This window comes from Puma concolor, chromosome B4 (assembly GCF_028749965.1).
Source record: "Puma concolor isolate L17-30 chromosome B4, mPumCon1.1.hap2, whole genome shotgun sequence".
In the NCBI taxonomy this organism is placed as follows: Eukaryota; Metazoa; Chordata; class Mammalia; order Carnivora; family Felidae; genus Puma; species Puma concolor.
In genome coordinates, this window is record NC_141673.1 from 100,797,989 (window position 1) to 100,816,133 (window position 18,145).

General features: G+C 37.1%; 1 protein-coding gene and 1 pseudogene across 1 annotated transcript; both read right to left on the reverse strand.

Moving 5' to 3' along the window:
* Positions 1–3,510: 3,510 nt before the first annotated feature.
* Positions 3,511–4,805, reverse strand: LOC147579355 (uncharacterized; the record flags this gene model as incomplete). Its single annotated transcript, XM_086715133.1, has 2 exons — positions 3,511–4,419; positions 4,730–4,805. Coding segments are annotated over 2 exons (804 nt in total), but the record flags the coding sequence as incomplete, so codon positions are not given.
* Positions 4,806–15,077: 10,272 nt separating this feature from the next.
* LOC112868068 (U4 spliceosomal RNA) lies at positions 15,078–15,142 on the reverse strand (annotated as a pseudogene).
* Between the last annotated feature and the right edge of the window lie 3,003 nt (positions 15,143–18,145).

The following is an 18,145-nucleotide window of genomic DNA, read 5'->3' on the forward strand; positions in this document are numbered from 1 at the left end:
AGGTAAAAATATAACAAAATATGTTCAAGATCTTCATGTTAAAAACTACAAAACATGAATCAAAAAGAGATTGAAAAAAGAAAAGAAGACCTAAATAAGTGGAGAGAGAAATTGTGTTCATAAATTGGAAGAGTGAATGTGGTCAAGATGTCAGTTTGGCACAAATTATTCAGTAGATTCGAAATAGGCTCAAAATCTAAGACAGCAACAAGTGCATTCTAAAATTCATATGGGAAGGCAGAGTAATTAGACTAGCCAAAAAATTGTTGAAAAATAAGAACAAATTTGGATGATGCACAGAACCTGATTTTGAGGCTAATTTTAAGTCTACGGTAATGAAGAATGTATAGGAATGGTGAAAAACCCAACAGAGAGACTATGGAACAGAGTAGAGAGTGCAGAAATACGCCTCACAAATATGGTCAGTTATTCTTCACAGAGACACAATAACCCTTCAATAAAGAAAAGATACCCTCTTCAGCAAATAGTGTAAAAAAATGGAATCTATGTTTAAAAAGAAACCTCTTCCCATGCCTTCTGTAGAGAGTAACTCAAATCCAGTTATTCATCTACCTGTAAATTGTGGAACTAGAAAACTTTTTGGAAACAATCATAGCAACCATCGCGACTTTGAGTTACGCAAAGGATTCTTAGATACAATAAATCCTAAAAGAAAAATTTCATGAACTTCACTTTATCAAAACTGAAAGTTTTTGCTCTGTGAAACACACCATTGAAAGAATGCAAAGACCAGCCACAGATTGAGAGAAAATATTTGCAAATTATGTAATTTGACAAAGAACTTGTATCCAGAATATATACAGAATTCTCAAAGCTCAGTAATAATCACACAACCAATCCAATAAAAATGGGAAAAAGATTTGGACAGTTGGATATATAAGCCCTTCTAAGATTTCTTTATATGATATACTGGTATTTCTAACAGTACGTTAATCGTATGGGCCACAGTAATATTTCATTTAATAATTTTTTAACGTTGATTTTATTTATTTTGAGAGAGAGGGAGAGAGAGACAAAGCAATTGAGTAGGGGAGGGGCAGAGAGAGAGAGAGAGGGAGAGAGAGAACCCCAAACTCCACACCATCAGCACAGAGCCTGACATGGGGCTCGAACTCATGAACTGTGAGATCGTGACCTGAGCCGAAATCAAGAGTCTGATGCTTAACCGACTGAGCCCCCCAGGTGCCCCTGTTTCATTTAAGAATTTTATCTGCAAATAGTTATTCAATGTATACAATGTGTTTCAACCTTACGTGTAAGTTAGGAAGCAAATCAGACATATTGTCTGTCACGAAAAGGTTGTATCTTGGTGATAAAGGCAAAAAGCCACTCATGGCTACAAGTGTCAGGATTAGGTAAGAACACAGAATCACAGAATGAGTTCTCTTCACTCAGACTTGGAAGAGCCAGGAAGTCCTCCTGCAGGGGGTGACATCTACGCTGAACTAGCAGAAGTTAGGTAGATTCAGAGAATGGGAATCAGGGTTGTTGTGAAAATGGTCACAGTTGGAAAGCAGAGCTTGGGTGAAGTCTGAGAGGTCAAAAAGAGCATTGCATTATAAGGCACTCTAACGCTTGGATGGAGCGTGAAGTGTGGATGTGTTGGGAGGTCATGGTCAAAAACGAGACTGGATTGCTAAATAGGAAGCTAACAAAGTAGAGTTTTGTAAAAAAAAAAAAAAAATGTGAATTTAAACTTTTGGGCCGCCTGGGTGGCTCAGTCAGTTAAGCGTCCGACTTTGGTGTTGGCTCAGGTCACGATCTCAGGTTCTTGAGTTCAAGTCTCACATTTGGCTCTCTGCTGTCAGCGCAGAGCCGGCTTTGGATTCTCTGTCCCCCTCTCTCTCTGTCCTTCCCTCTCTCGTGCTCCCTCTCTCTCTCTCACTCTTTCTCGAAAAATAAATAAACATTAAAAAAAAAAAGAGTTTAAGGTTTTTCTTAGGACAATGAGGAACCAAAGCATGGAAATGGCAACGGTATTGGGAGGTGGTCAACATAAGACAGCTATTATTGGGGCGCCTGGGTGGCGCAGTCGGTTAAGCGTCCGATTTCAGCCAGGTCACGATCTCGCGGTCCGTGAGTTCGAGCCCCGCGTCAGGCTCTGGGCGGATGGCTCAGAGCCTGGAGCCTGTTTCCGGTTCTGTGTCTCCCTCTCTCTCTGCCCCTCCCCCGTTCATGCTCTGTCTCTCTCTGTCCCAAAAATAAATAAACGTTGAAAAAAAAAAATTAAAAAAAAAAAAAAAGACAGCTATTATTGAGATCCAAGTGGGATATAATCATGTAATAGTAAAGAGTGAGAGTGATGATGGAGAAAATTGGACAGATATTACCTACGCATGCCAAATGAATGGCATGATAGGTATTTAATTTCTATTGAGAAGATGATATAGATATGTCTGAAATGGGCTGTGGAGATCATATGGCTTGTGCCTTGTCTTCCTGTGTCAGAAATTATAGACATCTGGGATCACCTAAAGCGTAATCTACAGGTAGCATAACAAGAGGAGCTTGAGGGGAGGGGCACACCAATCACCAGACATTCATCCTGCAAGTTCACTTGACTCTGGATGGAGTTCAAACTGAGATCCATTAACAGGGATTCTCAGGCTTCCATTCTAGTACTGCATGCCCATGCCTGACTCTAGAAATACATCTATCCACACAATAGCATCTAATCTCATCTTCTAAGTTGCTGTTTATTTTGTGGTGAGCACCTGGGTTCATAAGGAACAACTTTCCTTGCTCACTAAAGATCCGTAGGATATTTCCCCAGCCCCCAAATGTATCCATACAGCAGCAGTGCCTGCATTTATAACTTAAATCTACCAACGGAGAATCTTCAATTGTTCTTTGAAGAATTCGCTTCTCAAATGTAATTACTTCCACATAAATTGGTTCAGCTTGCTGAAACTAAGCTAGTAGTTGGTAATGATGAAATAAAGTGCCAAAGGGAAATAGATGCCGTTCAAGTACAGAAATACATGTGCTGCTTCTGTTTTCTTTCTCTCCCTTTCCTTAATACGCATCTGAAGCTAAATCATCTACTTTGAAGCTCTGAGGGCATACTGTTTCCTTTTTTTTCTTATTCATTTATGTTTTCTACTTTTGCAACATATTTCGTATTAACCTTCCTTGAAACGTCTGCACTGAAGTCTTACTCAAGTAGGAAATCCCAGAAGATACTGATTGAAGAACGCTGTACGTCGTAGATACGAGTCTAAATATACTAAAGAAGCTATGACGTTTGATTATCTGTAGTTTTCCACTGTGTCCCTCCCTCTAAAATTCTCATTATGTAAATCCCCTTAATCTCAATCTGAAGTTACTAACCAACAAAATGGAAAAGAATAGCCCTTAAAATTTCACTGTGATCGCATATCAAACTGGTAGGGTGGAATGCTCTCTCAGTCCTCTCTTTATAATCCTCTGAAAATGATTCTAATTTTTTCTTTAGGAAAAATTGATTACCCCAAAGAGAAGAAAGCAGGCTTTTCGTATCCAAGTTTTATTTTCCTAAGACCAGCAGGTCCTGGGGACTGTGAAAGAAGGATGAAGTATGTATTCTTCCAGGATGAGACTGCTACAGGCCTCCTTTGCAATCATTCCACGTTTTGTAGTCAGTGATAACCATCAGGGCTACTCTGAGGATGTCATAGAGCCTCTGTGTTCCTCAGAGAAACTTACGTCCCATGGCTAGGTATGTGTTAATGGTGTACAGGAAGAACATAATACAAAACATCATGATGACCACGGAGTATGTAGCCAGAATTATAATGGACATCATCTTTTCCTGTGTCCCCAATAGCACACATTCATAGGGCCCGTGACACATGGGGGTACTGCACCAAATGGGGGTTTTAATCAGTGGTAGGTGATAGTGAATAAGAATGGCCAAGAAGATCACCTGTATAGACAACTGTATCAGAAAGTAGACAAGATACATTGCCAACAGGGGCTTTTCCCGGGATAAGTCAAAAATTTCATCTTCATTTGCCTTCACGCGCTCCGTGTTGCCGTGAGTGTCGCCAGGCTTCTTTCCTAAAGATTCCTTCCTAAATATCTTGGTCAGTTTACGCACACTCTGACAGACCAAAAACTCCATCACAAAAAAGATGGTGGAAAAGGCAAAGCCAACCATATACCAAACTCCTAACACAGGCCTAGTGAAGTGATTCTCATAGCATTCTGCTAGACAGACTTTGGAGATGTTTCCGTGGCACTGGAAGTCTCGGAACAGACGAAGCCAGGTGATTTGCACTACATACACAACTGAAACGTAAAGAAAAGTAATGCTGAACCAGAGTGCCCGCCCTATGTAGAAGTTTGTGGGGTCTTTGCTCATCTTCAGTATGACAGGCGCCACACCCCAAAGTTTAGTAGTCTCAGCCATCTTGGAATCTAGGAAGACAAAAGCAAAGTAGGGAGGAAGAATGACTGTAGTTTTGCCCCTTTTAGCCCAGTTTGCCCGTTTGTACCATCTCTGCTATTCTCTTATTAGGTGCTGTCTGTGAGGGAACTCAATTGTCTCAGGTGAGAGAACAACTCCGAAGAGAGTTTAGGAGAGGGTTCAAAAAAAATAATGTGCCCACTTACTAATATTTCCTATTCTTTCATATGCTAACCCCTTCTGATTTTTCCTTGCCCATCTCTCTTCCCAACCCCATTTCATTTCCCAACCTCTTCCCACAGGTTATTAAATTCTCTATACCACTATCTCTTTTGCTCTCAGCACACACTCTGTGTCGTTTCCTTCTTTTTATAATCTGCGTGCCAACCTGTGTCAGTCAACCCACTCTGATCAACAGTATAGTTCCAACTGTCATAGAACTCCCACAGGTGTCTGAATATGAGTGCTGAAAGGTAAGTCTTCAGCGCTTCTCCCTGAGATGTACCTATCTGACAGATTAACTGAATTGACTAGTGTCAGTTGAGGTCAACTTTCCCGTTACCAGTTTCAAAATCTGCTCCTGATTAACCAGTCGAGATGCAGGGATTGCCTTTTACTGAGGGAGCGTGTAAATTTCTTACTTGCGCTACATTCGGCTGCTCATCACTTTGAGCGGACTCTGAGCACCAAACACAGTCCTGAGCATAGAAAAACGAATGAGGTAGTTCTTGCCTTTAATTACTGATCTGATTTGCATTTCCTTGGTGATTAGTGATATGAAGCAAATGCTTCAATAACAGAACAGAAATTAAAAAGAATTACAGATCTGATGGTGTGAGGAGCGCTTTTGCTCCAATAAGTTTATTGTGACCTCTGTGCTTTCTGTAATTCGCTATCCCTCCTATGAACTGGAAAGAGATTTTCAGAGCAAATTATTACAGTTACTGGAAAGTCAAGCCATGCTGGAAAACGCCATGCTTAATCCTTGCCCTGGGACTCTCTGAAAAAACTCTCACACGGAGAAGGGACAGGCTTGCCTCAACTTTCTCTATGGGGATTTTCTACGGAGCCTGAAGCCACACCTGATGGATTGGTGGCTCTGGCTGCTGCCCAACTTAGGAGAAGGGGATGTGTTGACATTAAAATTGGAGGAGGGGTGGGATACATTCAGACTGAAGTATTCCCAGCCTTCCCTCCTAACGTTTCAGGTCTCTTAAAATTATGTTTGTAGTTTCTGGAGTAGATTTTCAGTACACTTTGAAGTAAAATTTTTGAAGGGCAAACATACACAAAAAAGTACGCAAGTCACATTGTTCAGTCCTATGAATTTCACAGAAGGGACGCGCTCAAGTGATTGTCATTTAGATCGAGAAAAGAACATACCAACATCCCCAAAGCCCCATTTGTACGCTCATTTAGTTACCATTCTCCATTGTGTAAACAATATCTGAACATCTAACAATATAATTTGTTTGCTCTGGAAATGTATATCAATGAATCATAAATTATGTAATCTTTTGTGCCTGGAATTTTTTGTTTGTTTTATATATTGTTTGTGAGATCCATTTATAATATTGTTGAGTGTAGTTGTGGTTCTTTCCTTCTCTTTGCTATAGAGTATTCCACTGTGTGAATATACCATATTTTATTTATTCATTTTATTTTTATTTATTTATTGTTTTAATTCATTCATTTTAATGCTGGTGATTTTAAAGTTGGAGCTTTTACAAATGGTGCCTTTATAACTATTCTGTACATGTATTTTGATATATTAATTACACCACAGCATGAGAGATTTCCTCTGCATATTCACCAACACTTTGCATTGTCAGTTGGTTTTCATTTTAGTTTTTTTGTGTGTGATAATTTTTTAATTTATTTTGAGACAGAGAGCATGAACAGAGGAGGGACAGAGAGAGAGAGAGAGAGAGAGAGAGAGAGAGAGAGAGAGAAAGAATCCTAAGCAGACTCCTGTCAGTGCAGAGCCTGATGCGGGGCTCGAACTCACGAACCTTGAGATCATGATCCCAGCTGAAGTCACACGCTTAACTGACTGAGCTACCCAGGCGCCCCAGGTGTTTTTCATTTGAGCTATTCTGCTATGTAGCTGTATTCCATATAGATTTAATTTGCATTTCCTCCATGATTAATGAAACTGAGCAATGCTCATTGGCTATTTGAATATTGTGTTTTGTGAAGTACTTGTGCAAGTCTCTTGCCCATTTTTCTTTAATAAGTTGTATGTCTTTTTCTTATTGAACTTAGGAGTCCTTTATGTGTTCTGGATATGAGTCCTTGGTAGATATGTGAATTGTAAATATCTTCTCTCACTCTGAGGGATGCCTTTCCATCCTCTTAATAGCATCATTTAATTAAGAGAAGTTTTTCATATTAATATTGTTGAAACCTCTGTTTATTTCCTTTCAAGTTAGTGATGTGTGTGTCCTATTTAAGTAACAACTTACTCCAATGTCATGAAAATGTTGTTTTCTACTGAAAACTTTATTGTTTTACCATTTAAAAAATATCTTGGGGGCACCTGAGTGGCTCAGTCGGTTAAGCATCCAACTTTGGCTCAGGTCACGATCTTAAGGTTTGTGAATTTGAGCCCCGCATTGAGCTCTATGCTGACAGCTCAGAGCCTACAGCCTACTTCGGATTCTGTGTTTCCCTCTCTCTCTGCCTCTCCCTGGCTCATGCTCTGTCTCTCTCTCTCTCAAAAATAGGTAAACATTAAAAAAAATTTTTTTAAATGTCTTGTACTAAGGTATAATACAGTAAAATTCTCTCCCTTTTAGGCTGTACTTCTGCAAGTGTTTACAAAAGCAGGGGCGCCTGGGTGGCGCAGTCGGTTAAGCGTCCGACTTCAGCCAGGTCACGATCTCGCGGTCCGTGAGTTCGAGCCCCGCGTCAGGCTCTGGGCTGATGGCTCGGAGCCTGGAGCCTGTTTCCGATTCTGTGTCTCCCTCTCTCTCTGCCCCTCCCCCGTTCATGCTCTGTCTCTCTCTGTCCCAAAAATAAATAAACGTTGAAAAAAAAAATTTTTTTAAAAAAAAGTTGTCTCTGGTAAAATAAATAAATAAATAAATAGTCTCTGGTATATTTCTTTATGGTAATCATTAAGTTTCAAAGACCTAGACTGTTTCAATTATAGATGTTTGGTGAAGTTCCTCAATAAACTAATACGAAGAAACAGAAGCCCTGTTTATGGCTTTTTTTTTTTTTCACTTTCTCAAGAGACAGAGAAAAGTTATAGAAAATTATTAAATTTAGGATTAAGTGATAATAGATCTCTTTTTTTTTTAATTTTTTTTTCAACGTTTTTATTTTATTTTTGGGACAGAGAGAGACAGAGCATGAACGGGGGAGGGGCAGAGAGAGAGGGAGACACAGAATCGGAAACAGGCTCCAGGCTCTGAGCCATCAGCCCAGAGCCTGACGCGGGGCTCAAACTCCCGGACCGCGAGATCGTGACCTGGTTGAAGTCGGACGCTTAACCGACTGCGCCACCCAGGCGCCCCGATAGATCTCTTTTTATAGGAGACTGCAGAAATCATTCCTTTGATGCTATGTAAATGGGATTGTTTCTTAATTTTGTTTTTGGATTTTTTCACCATTAATATAGAGAAATTCAACAGATTTTTAAAATTTTTTAATTTAAATTCCAGTTAGTTGATGAATGGATAAAGAAGATGTGGTGTATACATATGTATTTGTATGTATGCATCTTCTTTATCCATTCATATATATATATATATATATAGAGAGAGAGAGAGAGAGAGAGATACACATATACATATATGTATACACATATGTATATACATATATACACCACATCTTCTTATATATATATATATATATATATATATATATATATATAACATATATAAAGAGAGATACACATATACATACATAGATATATACATACACATATAAATACATATGTATAGTTAACATACAGTGTAATATTTAACATACACTGTAATATTTCACTGTAATTTAATTTCAGGTGTAAAATTTAGTGATGCAACACCTACATACATCACCCATCTAGCCCATCTCCCCCCCCACCGGTCTCCATCAACCCTCAGTTTGTTCTTTATGGTCTGTTTCTTGGTTTGCTTCTCTCTCTCTCTTTTCTCCTTTGGTTGTTTGTGTCTTAAATTCCACATGTGAGTAAAATCATATGGTTATTTGTCTTTCTCTGACTGACTTATTTCACTTACTATTATACCCACTAGATTCATCCATGTTGTTGCGAATGGCAAGATTTCATTCTTTTTTTTATGGCTGAGTAACATTCCACTGTATGTATATAACACCTCTTCTTTATCCGTTCATCATTCAATGGGCTTTTGGGCTTTTTCCAGAATTTGGCTATTGTAAATAATGCTGCAATAAACATAGGAGTGCATGTATCTTTTGAAATTAGTGTTTTTGTATTCTTTTGGGTAAAGACCCAATAGTGGAATTACTGGATCATAGGGTAGTTCTATTTTTAATTTTTCAAGGAACCTCCATAGTATTTTCCACAGTGGCTGCACCAGTCTGCATTCCCACCAACAGTGCACAAAGGTTTCCTTTTCTCTATATCCTCACCAACACTTGTTTCTTGTGTTTTTATTTTGGCCATTCTGACAGGTGTGAGGTGATATCCCATTGTAGCCTTGATTTGTATTTCCCTGATGATCAGTGATGTTAAGCATCTTTACATGTCTGTTTGCCAACTGTATGTCTGATTTTTGTGTGCTGATTTTGTATCCTGCAGCATTACAAATTTTTTTATTAGCTGAAATAGGTGGGTTTTATTTTGGTGTATTCATTAAGATTTTCTACATATAAAATCATGTTATATCTGAAAATAGAGATATTTTTCAGAGAATATTTTCTCTGATATAAAATCACGTTATATCTGAAAATAGAGATATTTTCAGAGAAACTCTTTTGTTTCTGAATTAGATGTCTTTATTTCCTTTTTATTGAGTAATTAATTGTTCTCGCTGGAAATTCTAGTAAAATCCTGAATAGAAAGGGTGAAAGCAGACATCCAAGACATAATCATAAATATAATCTGTTAATGTAATACCTCCCATACGATGTGCTCTATTACATTGATTTACTTTCTTATTTTGAACCACACTTACATTCCTGGAATAAACACCACTTGGTCATAATGCATAATACTTTTAATATGCCATCAGATTCAATCTGCTAGTGTTTTACAAAGGACTTTTGCATCTATATTCATAAGAGATGTTAGTCTACAGATGGTGTTAATTCTTCTTTAAACGTTTGATAGAATCCACCAATGAAGCCATCTGGTCTTGGCCCTTTTATTTGTTGACAAGTTTTGATTATTGATTAAATCTCTTTACTTGTTATAAATATATTCAAATTTTCTGTTTGTTTTTTAGTCAGTTTTTTTTTTTTTTTTTTTTTTTGGTTTGTGTGTTTCTAGAACGTTGTCTATTTTATCTAGGTTATATAATTTGCTACAGTACAGTTGTTGATGGCACTCTATTTTAATTAGGTTTATTCCCATCAGGTCATTAGTAATATTCCTATTTTTATTTCCTTTTTTTAAATGTCTATTTGTTTACTTTGAGAAAGAGAGAGAGAGAGAGCAGGGGAGGGGCAGAGAGAGAGGGAGAGAGAATCCCAAGCAGTTTGCACACTGTCAGCACAGAGCCCAACACGGAGCTTGATGTCATGAACTGTGAGATCGTGACTTGAGCCGAAATCAAGAGTTGGACACTTCACCAGCTGAGCCACCCAGTTTCCCCCTTACTTTCCTTTCTAATTTCAGTAATTTGGGTCTTCTCTCTTTTTTTAAGTCTAGCTAAACATTTAATTTTGTTGATATTCTCAAGGAAACAAATTTTTGTTTCATTAATTTTATCTATTGTTTTTCTTTGTAAAAACCATTTTATTGAGGTATAACTGACATACAAAAAGTTGTACATATTTAGTGTATACAACTCAATGAGTTGGAGATAAGTCCATATCCATAAAAGCACCACACCGTATACCCATAAAATCACTACAACCTATGCTATAAATCTATCCATTCCCTCCAAAAGTTTTTCTTCATCCTCTCTTATTTCCTGTGATAAGGACACTTAAAATCTTCCCTTAACACAATATTATTTACTATAGGATTTTCTTTATTTAAGGCTGAATAATATTATACTGTATGAATATACCACATTTTCTTTATCCATTCATTTGTCAGTGGATATTTAGGTTGCTTCATTTCCTTTGGGTATATTTCCAGAAGTGAGATTAATGGATCATATGATAATTCTATTTTTAATTAAAAAAAAAGTTTATCGATTTATTTTGAGAGGAGGGAGGTACAGAGAGAAGGAAAGAGGGAGAAAATCCCAAGCAGGCCTGCGCTGACCTGGGGCTTGATCTCACAAACCATAAGATCATGTCCTGAGCTGAAACCAAGAGTCAGACGCCTAACCGACTTTACATTGTTTTTCAGAGTGGCCACATCAATTTATATTCCCACCAACAGTGTACAATGTTCCCTCTCCTCCATATCAACAGTTTTCATCTTTTGTTTTTGATAATAGCCACTCTACAGGTATGAAGTGATCATTATGGTTTTCATTTACATTTTTCTGATGATAGGTAATGTTGAGAACCTTTTCATATACCTCTCAGCCACTTGTATGGGTTTTTTTTTGAAAATGTTTATTCAATTCCTTTGCTTATATGAAATCTCTTGAGTTATAAGAGCTGTCTCTCTATTTTACATATGTAACTCTATCGGATATATGCCTTGTAAATATTTTCTCCCACTCTGTAGGTTGCCTTTTCATTTTGTGCAGAAGCTTTTTAGTTCAATGTAATCCCACTTGTCCATTTTTTTTATTTTGTTCTCTATGGTTTTGGTCATATCGCCAAGGCCAAAGTCAAGATTTTTTTCTCTGCTTTCTTCCAGAAGTTTTTATGGTTTAGGTCTTACGCTTAAATTTTTAATCCATTTTGAGTTAATTTTTGAAAGTGGTGTAATATAGGGTTCAATCTCATTCTTTTGCACATGGATGTCTAGTTTTCTTAACACCATTACTTGAAGAGTTTTCCATGTGTATTCTTGGCATCCTTGTCAAAGATCAGTTGACTGTATATGTGTTGATTCATTTCTGTGCTCTTTACTCTGTTCTATTGCTCTGTGTGTCTATTTTTCAGTATCATACTGTTTTGATTACTGTAGCTTTGTAACATATTTTGAAATCAGAGAGAATGAGGCCCTCAGCTTTGTTCTTCTTTCTCAATATGGTATGGCTACTTGGAGTCTTTTTGGTCCTAAATGAATTTTAAGATTTTGTTGTCATTTCTGTAAAAATTGTCATTGGAATTTTGATAGGCATTGTATTGAATCTATAGATGACTTTGGGTACTAGAGACATTTTAACAATGCCAGTCTTCCAATTCATGAACACAGGATGTCTTTTCATTTATTTGTGACTATTGAAATTGTTTCATCAAAGTTTTATAATTTTAGGTGTATATGTCTTTCACCACCACTGTTGAGTTTATTCCTAAGCATTTTAGTCTATTTGGTGTTAATGTAAATTAAATTGGTTTTTAAATTTCTTTCTAGAAAGTTCATTGTTAGTAAATAAAAAACTCTACTGACTTTTTAATGTTGGTTTTGTCTCTGCAACTTTCCTGAATTTGTTTATTCATTCTAACAAGTTTTTTTGCAAAGTCTTTAAGATTTTCTATATATAACATTATGTCTTCTGCAAACAGGTAATTTTACTTCTTCCTTTATGATTTCTTTGTGTTTTCTTTTTTTATTCTTCTTTTTTTCCTAATTGCTCTGACTAGGACTACAGTACTTTGTTGGATAGAAGTGGTGAAAATGAGGGGCATTTGGGTGGCTCAGTCGGTTAAGTGTCCAACGTTGGCTCAGGTCATGACCTCACTGCTCATGAATTCAAGCCCCGCATTGGAATCTATGCTGACAGCTCAGCACGGAACCTGGAGCCTGCTTCAGATTCTGTGTCTCTCTCTCTCTCTGCCCCTCCCCTGCTCATGCTCTGTCTCTCTCTCTCTTAAATAAACATTTGGGGTGCTTGGGTGGCTCATTCGGTTAAGCGTCCAACTTCGGCTCAGGTCATGATCTCACAGTCTGTGAGTTCAAGCCCTGCATCAGGCTCTGTGTTGACAGCTCAGAGCCTGGAGCCTGTTTCAGATTCTGTGTCTCCCTCTCTCTCTGCCCCTCCCCTGCTCATGCTCTGCCTCTCTCTCTCTCTCTCTCTCTCAAAAATAAATAAAAACATTAAAAAATAAATAAATAAACATTTAAAAACAAATAAATAAATACAAAACTTCAAGGTGCAGTTAACATGTTATAGCTTCATAAATTCATAATTATAATTTACTTGTTTGACATAGTCTTTTATAACATATGTTAAGCATTTTGTATATTCGTTCATATATATACATTCATTTGTATATTCATTCTGTCAACAAACACTTGTTTGCCATCTTCTATTGCTAGATACTGTGTATACAATAATGAGGAAATGTGGTCTTTATCCTCATGATAGCCTACTATCTCACTTTCTTTTTTAATAAGAACATTTAATTTTTATATAACAGAACCTGTAGAAATGGACAAATCCAGAATTATGCAGTAGTTCAGTAGTGTGAGAACATTTAATTTGAATTTCTGCCATTTTCTTGACCTAGCCCTCATAGTTGCAAGAGGGTTACCACTTCTCCTCATCTCTTATTTAAAGTGAGTTCTCAAGGAAGACAAAGGGAAAATGGGGAAAGGGGGATAATCCCTTTAAATTAACTATTTTCTTTCCCACAAACAGAATCAAGTGGTTTAATTGCAACAAATATCCAACTGAGTGTAAGGGATCATTATTTCAGTACAATTAATGTGTATATCTTCATTATAATTTTATGAAATTTACATATCTTAACAGTAGTATTATGAAATGTTCTAGTTTCTACACATTTAAATGCAAAAAAGGAATCTGATTAACATATTCAAATAAATGCACAAACAAAGCTATAGCCAAAGGTGGTGACATAAACAAGATAAAACCAGTACTTAGTGGGGAACATAATGATGAAATACCTCTAGCTCTTTGATTGACATACGAAAATACAAATTTGATGTATGAATAAGAGGATACGATGTCTTTAAATTAAGTACAGATAAAGTTAAACCCAGTGATACGCTCTTTCAAATGAAATACTAAAATAAAAAACTTGTAAGTCGAAACAATGTAGTATATAAATACAGTGGAATAGTATTCAGTCATAGAAAGGAAGTTGTGATAAGGATGAACCTTGAAAGCATCATGTTAAGAGAAGTAAGCCAGATATAAGTGAACAATACTGCTTGATTTCACTTATATGAGGTACCTAGACCAGGCAAATTTACAGAGACAGAAAGTTGAATACAGGTTACAAGGGACTGGGGCAGGGGAGTGCTGGGAGCCATTGCTTAAATAGTACAGATTTTCTGTTTGGAACGATGAAAAAGTTTTGGAAATAGATAATGATGACAGGTACATAACACTTAAAGTCCTTAGTTGAACTATATACTGAATTATGCACTTAAAAATCATTAAAATGGTACACCTCATGTTGTATATATTTTACCACAATAAAAAAATAAAAAAATAATTTAAAGAAGGTAGAAAAAATTAAATGAATTATTAAAAACAATAAAACCAGTTAAACATGGGAATTAAGTCTAAATAATTGCTCTCACTAGAGTTATAAAACTATGTGAATGAAATAAATAATCCTTGAAGAGAAATGGAAAACCTAAGGAAAAATTAGTGTTTATAAGAGCAATAATAATAACATGATTCTAAAATTTTTATCTTCAGGGTGTCTGGCCGGCTCAGTTGGAATAACATGGACTCTTGATCTCGGGGTTGTGAGTTTGAGCCACATGTTGGGTGCAGAGATTAGTGAATAAAATAAATAAAACTTTTAAAAATATATAAAGAAATAAAATGAAATTTTTGTTTTGGAAACCAAAATGCAACAAGGTAAAGAGGAAAGAGAGGTAGCAAAATATTCAAATTTTTAAAATTTTCAGATGATGTTTTTCGTTGACATTGCAAAAGTGAGTTTTAAACCCTTCCCCTAGAGAAGTACCCTTTTTCTTTTTTACAATTTAACCATAGGGCCTTAAACCCAATGTGTAAAGTGGACATAAAACAAAATTGGCGTATCAATGACATTAAATGCTCAGATTCAGCTCAATCTTCTCCAGCTCACTCCATGCACACACACGAATCTACACTTGAACGTTTATCTAATTTGTCTCGGTCAATGTGGTAAGCACTTTATAACAATTGCCTCATTTAACCATAACAGTATTTCCAGAAGGCAGGACTAAGATGGGGAGCATCAATATGGGATAAGGTCAACTCATTGTCATCTGTCTCATTGACAGACAAGAATATGGGATAGTCTAAGGCTCGAGGGAGCAGGAAGGAAACAAGTTACCCTCACTGGTAAATCAAGTTTTTGTGGGTCCGGAGGAGTAAAGAAAGAGGTGAGGAAGCAGAATAGAATAAATTCCAGATGTGTTATGAACTAACAGGAATATGACCTATTTGAAAGGGAGAGATCGTGGGAGTACAAAAGAGGACAGAGTGCCTCAAGTGGGAACTTAATTAGTAATAATCGCACCTCGGATAAACCTCACTGGCTACGATACTGCCACTGCGCAAAGCTCAAATGGGAACTTAAAAGAGTAACGTAAGTGACTACCTAGGAAGAGAACAAGGAAATCCTACAGAGAGGAAAGTTACAAAGCAGCAGGAGTTTGCTATATAAGGATGTGTGAATTTCACGGATAGGAATCAAGGAGGAGGGATGCAGGTGGGGGCGTGCGCGCGCGCGCACACACATGCACGCACACACACACACACACACACACACACACACACACAAAATATTTAGACTATGATTCCAGTAAAGACTTACCTAACAGAAAGACTAAGCATGTCCTTAAGGAACCATCAAATTATTGTGTTTAAATGCAACTGGTGGGAATTTTTCATATTCTAAATATAAACAAACCATTAAGGGAGTAATTGTTGGGAAATAATCGAGAACCTTTTGGAGCTTCATTATTCATGTTTGAATGTTCAACATATTTTTCTTTTGAACTGTGTGTATGAAATAGCACCATAATGTCTTCAGAACTTGGAACAGCATGAAGGTCTTAATCTGGCCCTATGTCTTACACTACTCTTGCTATGGTCCCTTTTCTACCTGCCACGTGTGTAAGGACCAATAACATTCAAGTCCGGTCAATTAAGCAGTGCTCCACAACATAGTCTTAAGAGCAAAACTGACATAGAAAATTACTAGTCTTTACTCCAGAGTCATAGCCCTTCAAATCATATGAGCTTTCATGAACACATTATAACCCTCACTTTAATTGCTGCAATTCAGAGTTGCCCGCTTTTACTTCCTTTCCCTGTTTAGGAAGAGGTCATAGCCCTCACATTGACTACATTTCCTCATTCCTTCCAAATTTACTTCCTCTTCGTGCTTACTTTCTCCTTCCCCTGTGAACCCTAGAGACAGTAGCCAGGGAAGGAGGACTGTGGAAGGAAGAAGAACATGGCAAGAGGTGAAGAATTCAACCACAAATTCTCCTAAGTAATAAACTCAGCATTTCCTCTCACGCTTAGTTTCGCTGATTCCAGAAGGACTTAGCCTGTAGTCCTGCTGACACACATTTTTCTTCTATCTCGCCCTGTTTTCCTCCTGTTCTGCTTTCCCATATTTTTCTTAATTAGTTACTTATGTTTCTTCTTTCTTTTTTAAATTTTTTTTTAATGTTTATTTATTTTTTGAGAGAGATAGAGTGCTAGTGGAGGAGGTGCAGAGAGAGAGGGAGACACAGAATCTGAAGCAGGCTCCAGGCTCTGAGCTGTAGGCACAAAGTCCGACATGGGGCCCGAACTCACGAGCTGTGAGATCATGACCTGAGCCGAAGTCAGACACCCAACTGAGCCACGCAGGCGCCCCTGTTTCTTCTTTCTGAAATCGTTTTGGGCATTGTGTGCGAGGGTACATTTTTTAAAACATTGAAGAACTAAAACATTCTGCTGTCCACACACATGGCAGATGAGTTGATTGAGTAGAACTACTGGGTCATAAACATTTTAACAGTTTCTTACCGTATATCCATTGTCACCTGTTGCAGAAAATAAGTTTGGGGTCAGTATTGTTTTGTTCCATTAGCTTATAGGTTACCTATTTATCCCCGTGTAGTTAAAATATGTTGCTAAAATAATATGTGTGATTCTCTTTTTATTATTTATTTCCTAAAGTACAATGATCCATTTTAATCTATGTGTTTCATTCTCTATTTAGAAAAATTTTGCTACTCCAATGACATATCTGATTATTTTTTATCCCATCTATTGGGATTGATAATTTAGAAAAGACCTCTATTTCCTAGGCTGTATTTCCACTCTCCATCCCCTATAGATCATTTTTGTCCTTCTCCTCAATCTTCTAATGGAGTTTCTCGGATTTAGATTCCTCTCATAAACTATTTTTCTGTACTGTCCGTTAACTTCTTTACTTCCTGCCATACAGATTTTAATTACATTGTTACCTTTTTAATGTTCTGCAAGCCTTGCTAACTTCACCAAGCCCTCATTCCTTCACCAACTCTTCCTATTATAATTGTTCCCTTCCCATGTTTGTTTGTACATACCTCATAAAGGCAACAATATCTGGAAACCTACTGAGGATGACAAAATATCTCACTTCTTGGGAGTTGCTTTTCCTTCATGTTGATACTCCTTGTCGTATGCAATAATCTTTCATAACATAATGCTGATTTTTTTGTTCATTCACTATGTAAGGTATAAATGTGTGTCACTCACATTTACTTCCTCATATATGTATGTTAATTTGTATCCTGCGATCTTACTGAATTCATTCATTAGTTTCACCAGAGTTTTGGTGATTTAGGGTGTTCTATGTATAGTATTGTCATATGAAATAGTGACATAGAAATTGTACTTCTTCCTTTTCAATATGGATCCTTCTTGAGCTGTGGTCTTGGACAAACATTTTTATAAGTAAAATCTTTTGGCCACTATCTACCTTTAAAAAAATTCCCTCCCAGGGGCGCCTGGGTGGCTCAGTCAGTTAAGTGTCTGACTTCGGCCCGGGTCGTGATCTCATGGCTTGTGGGTTCAAGACCCGCGTCAGGCTCTGTGCTGACAGCTCAGAGCCTGGAGTCTGCTTCCGATTCTGTGTCTCCCTCTCTCTCTGCCCCTACCCTGCTCATGCTCTGTCTCTCTCTGTCTCTCAAAAATAAACGTTGAAAAAAAAATTAAAAAAAATCCCTCCCAGTTTTCAGTTTATTTCACCTTCCATCACCAGGACAAATAACAGAAACATTATTAAGAGAAAAAAGAGAAGTCTGATTATGTCACACTTACACAAATTAATGTGTTTCCTCTTGGACATATTGTTCAAGGCTTTTATTTTATTCTAATGTCTTCTCGATAACTTGTGGGACTGGAAATGTACTTACAAGCACTGGATAGATCTAGGCAGTTCTAGTATCTTAAGACCAAGGACGTACAGTATTCATACATGTTTTTTCTGGTTCTTTCTAAACACTACTAGGTAAGTTATTGTCAAGCAAAGGAAAAATATAAAATATGGAGTAGAAACCATATTGTGTTGAGTTCAGTTGGT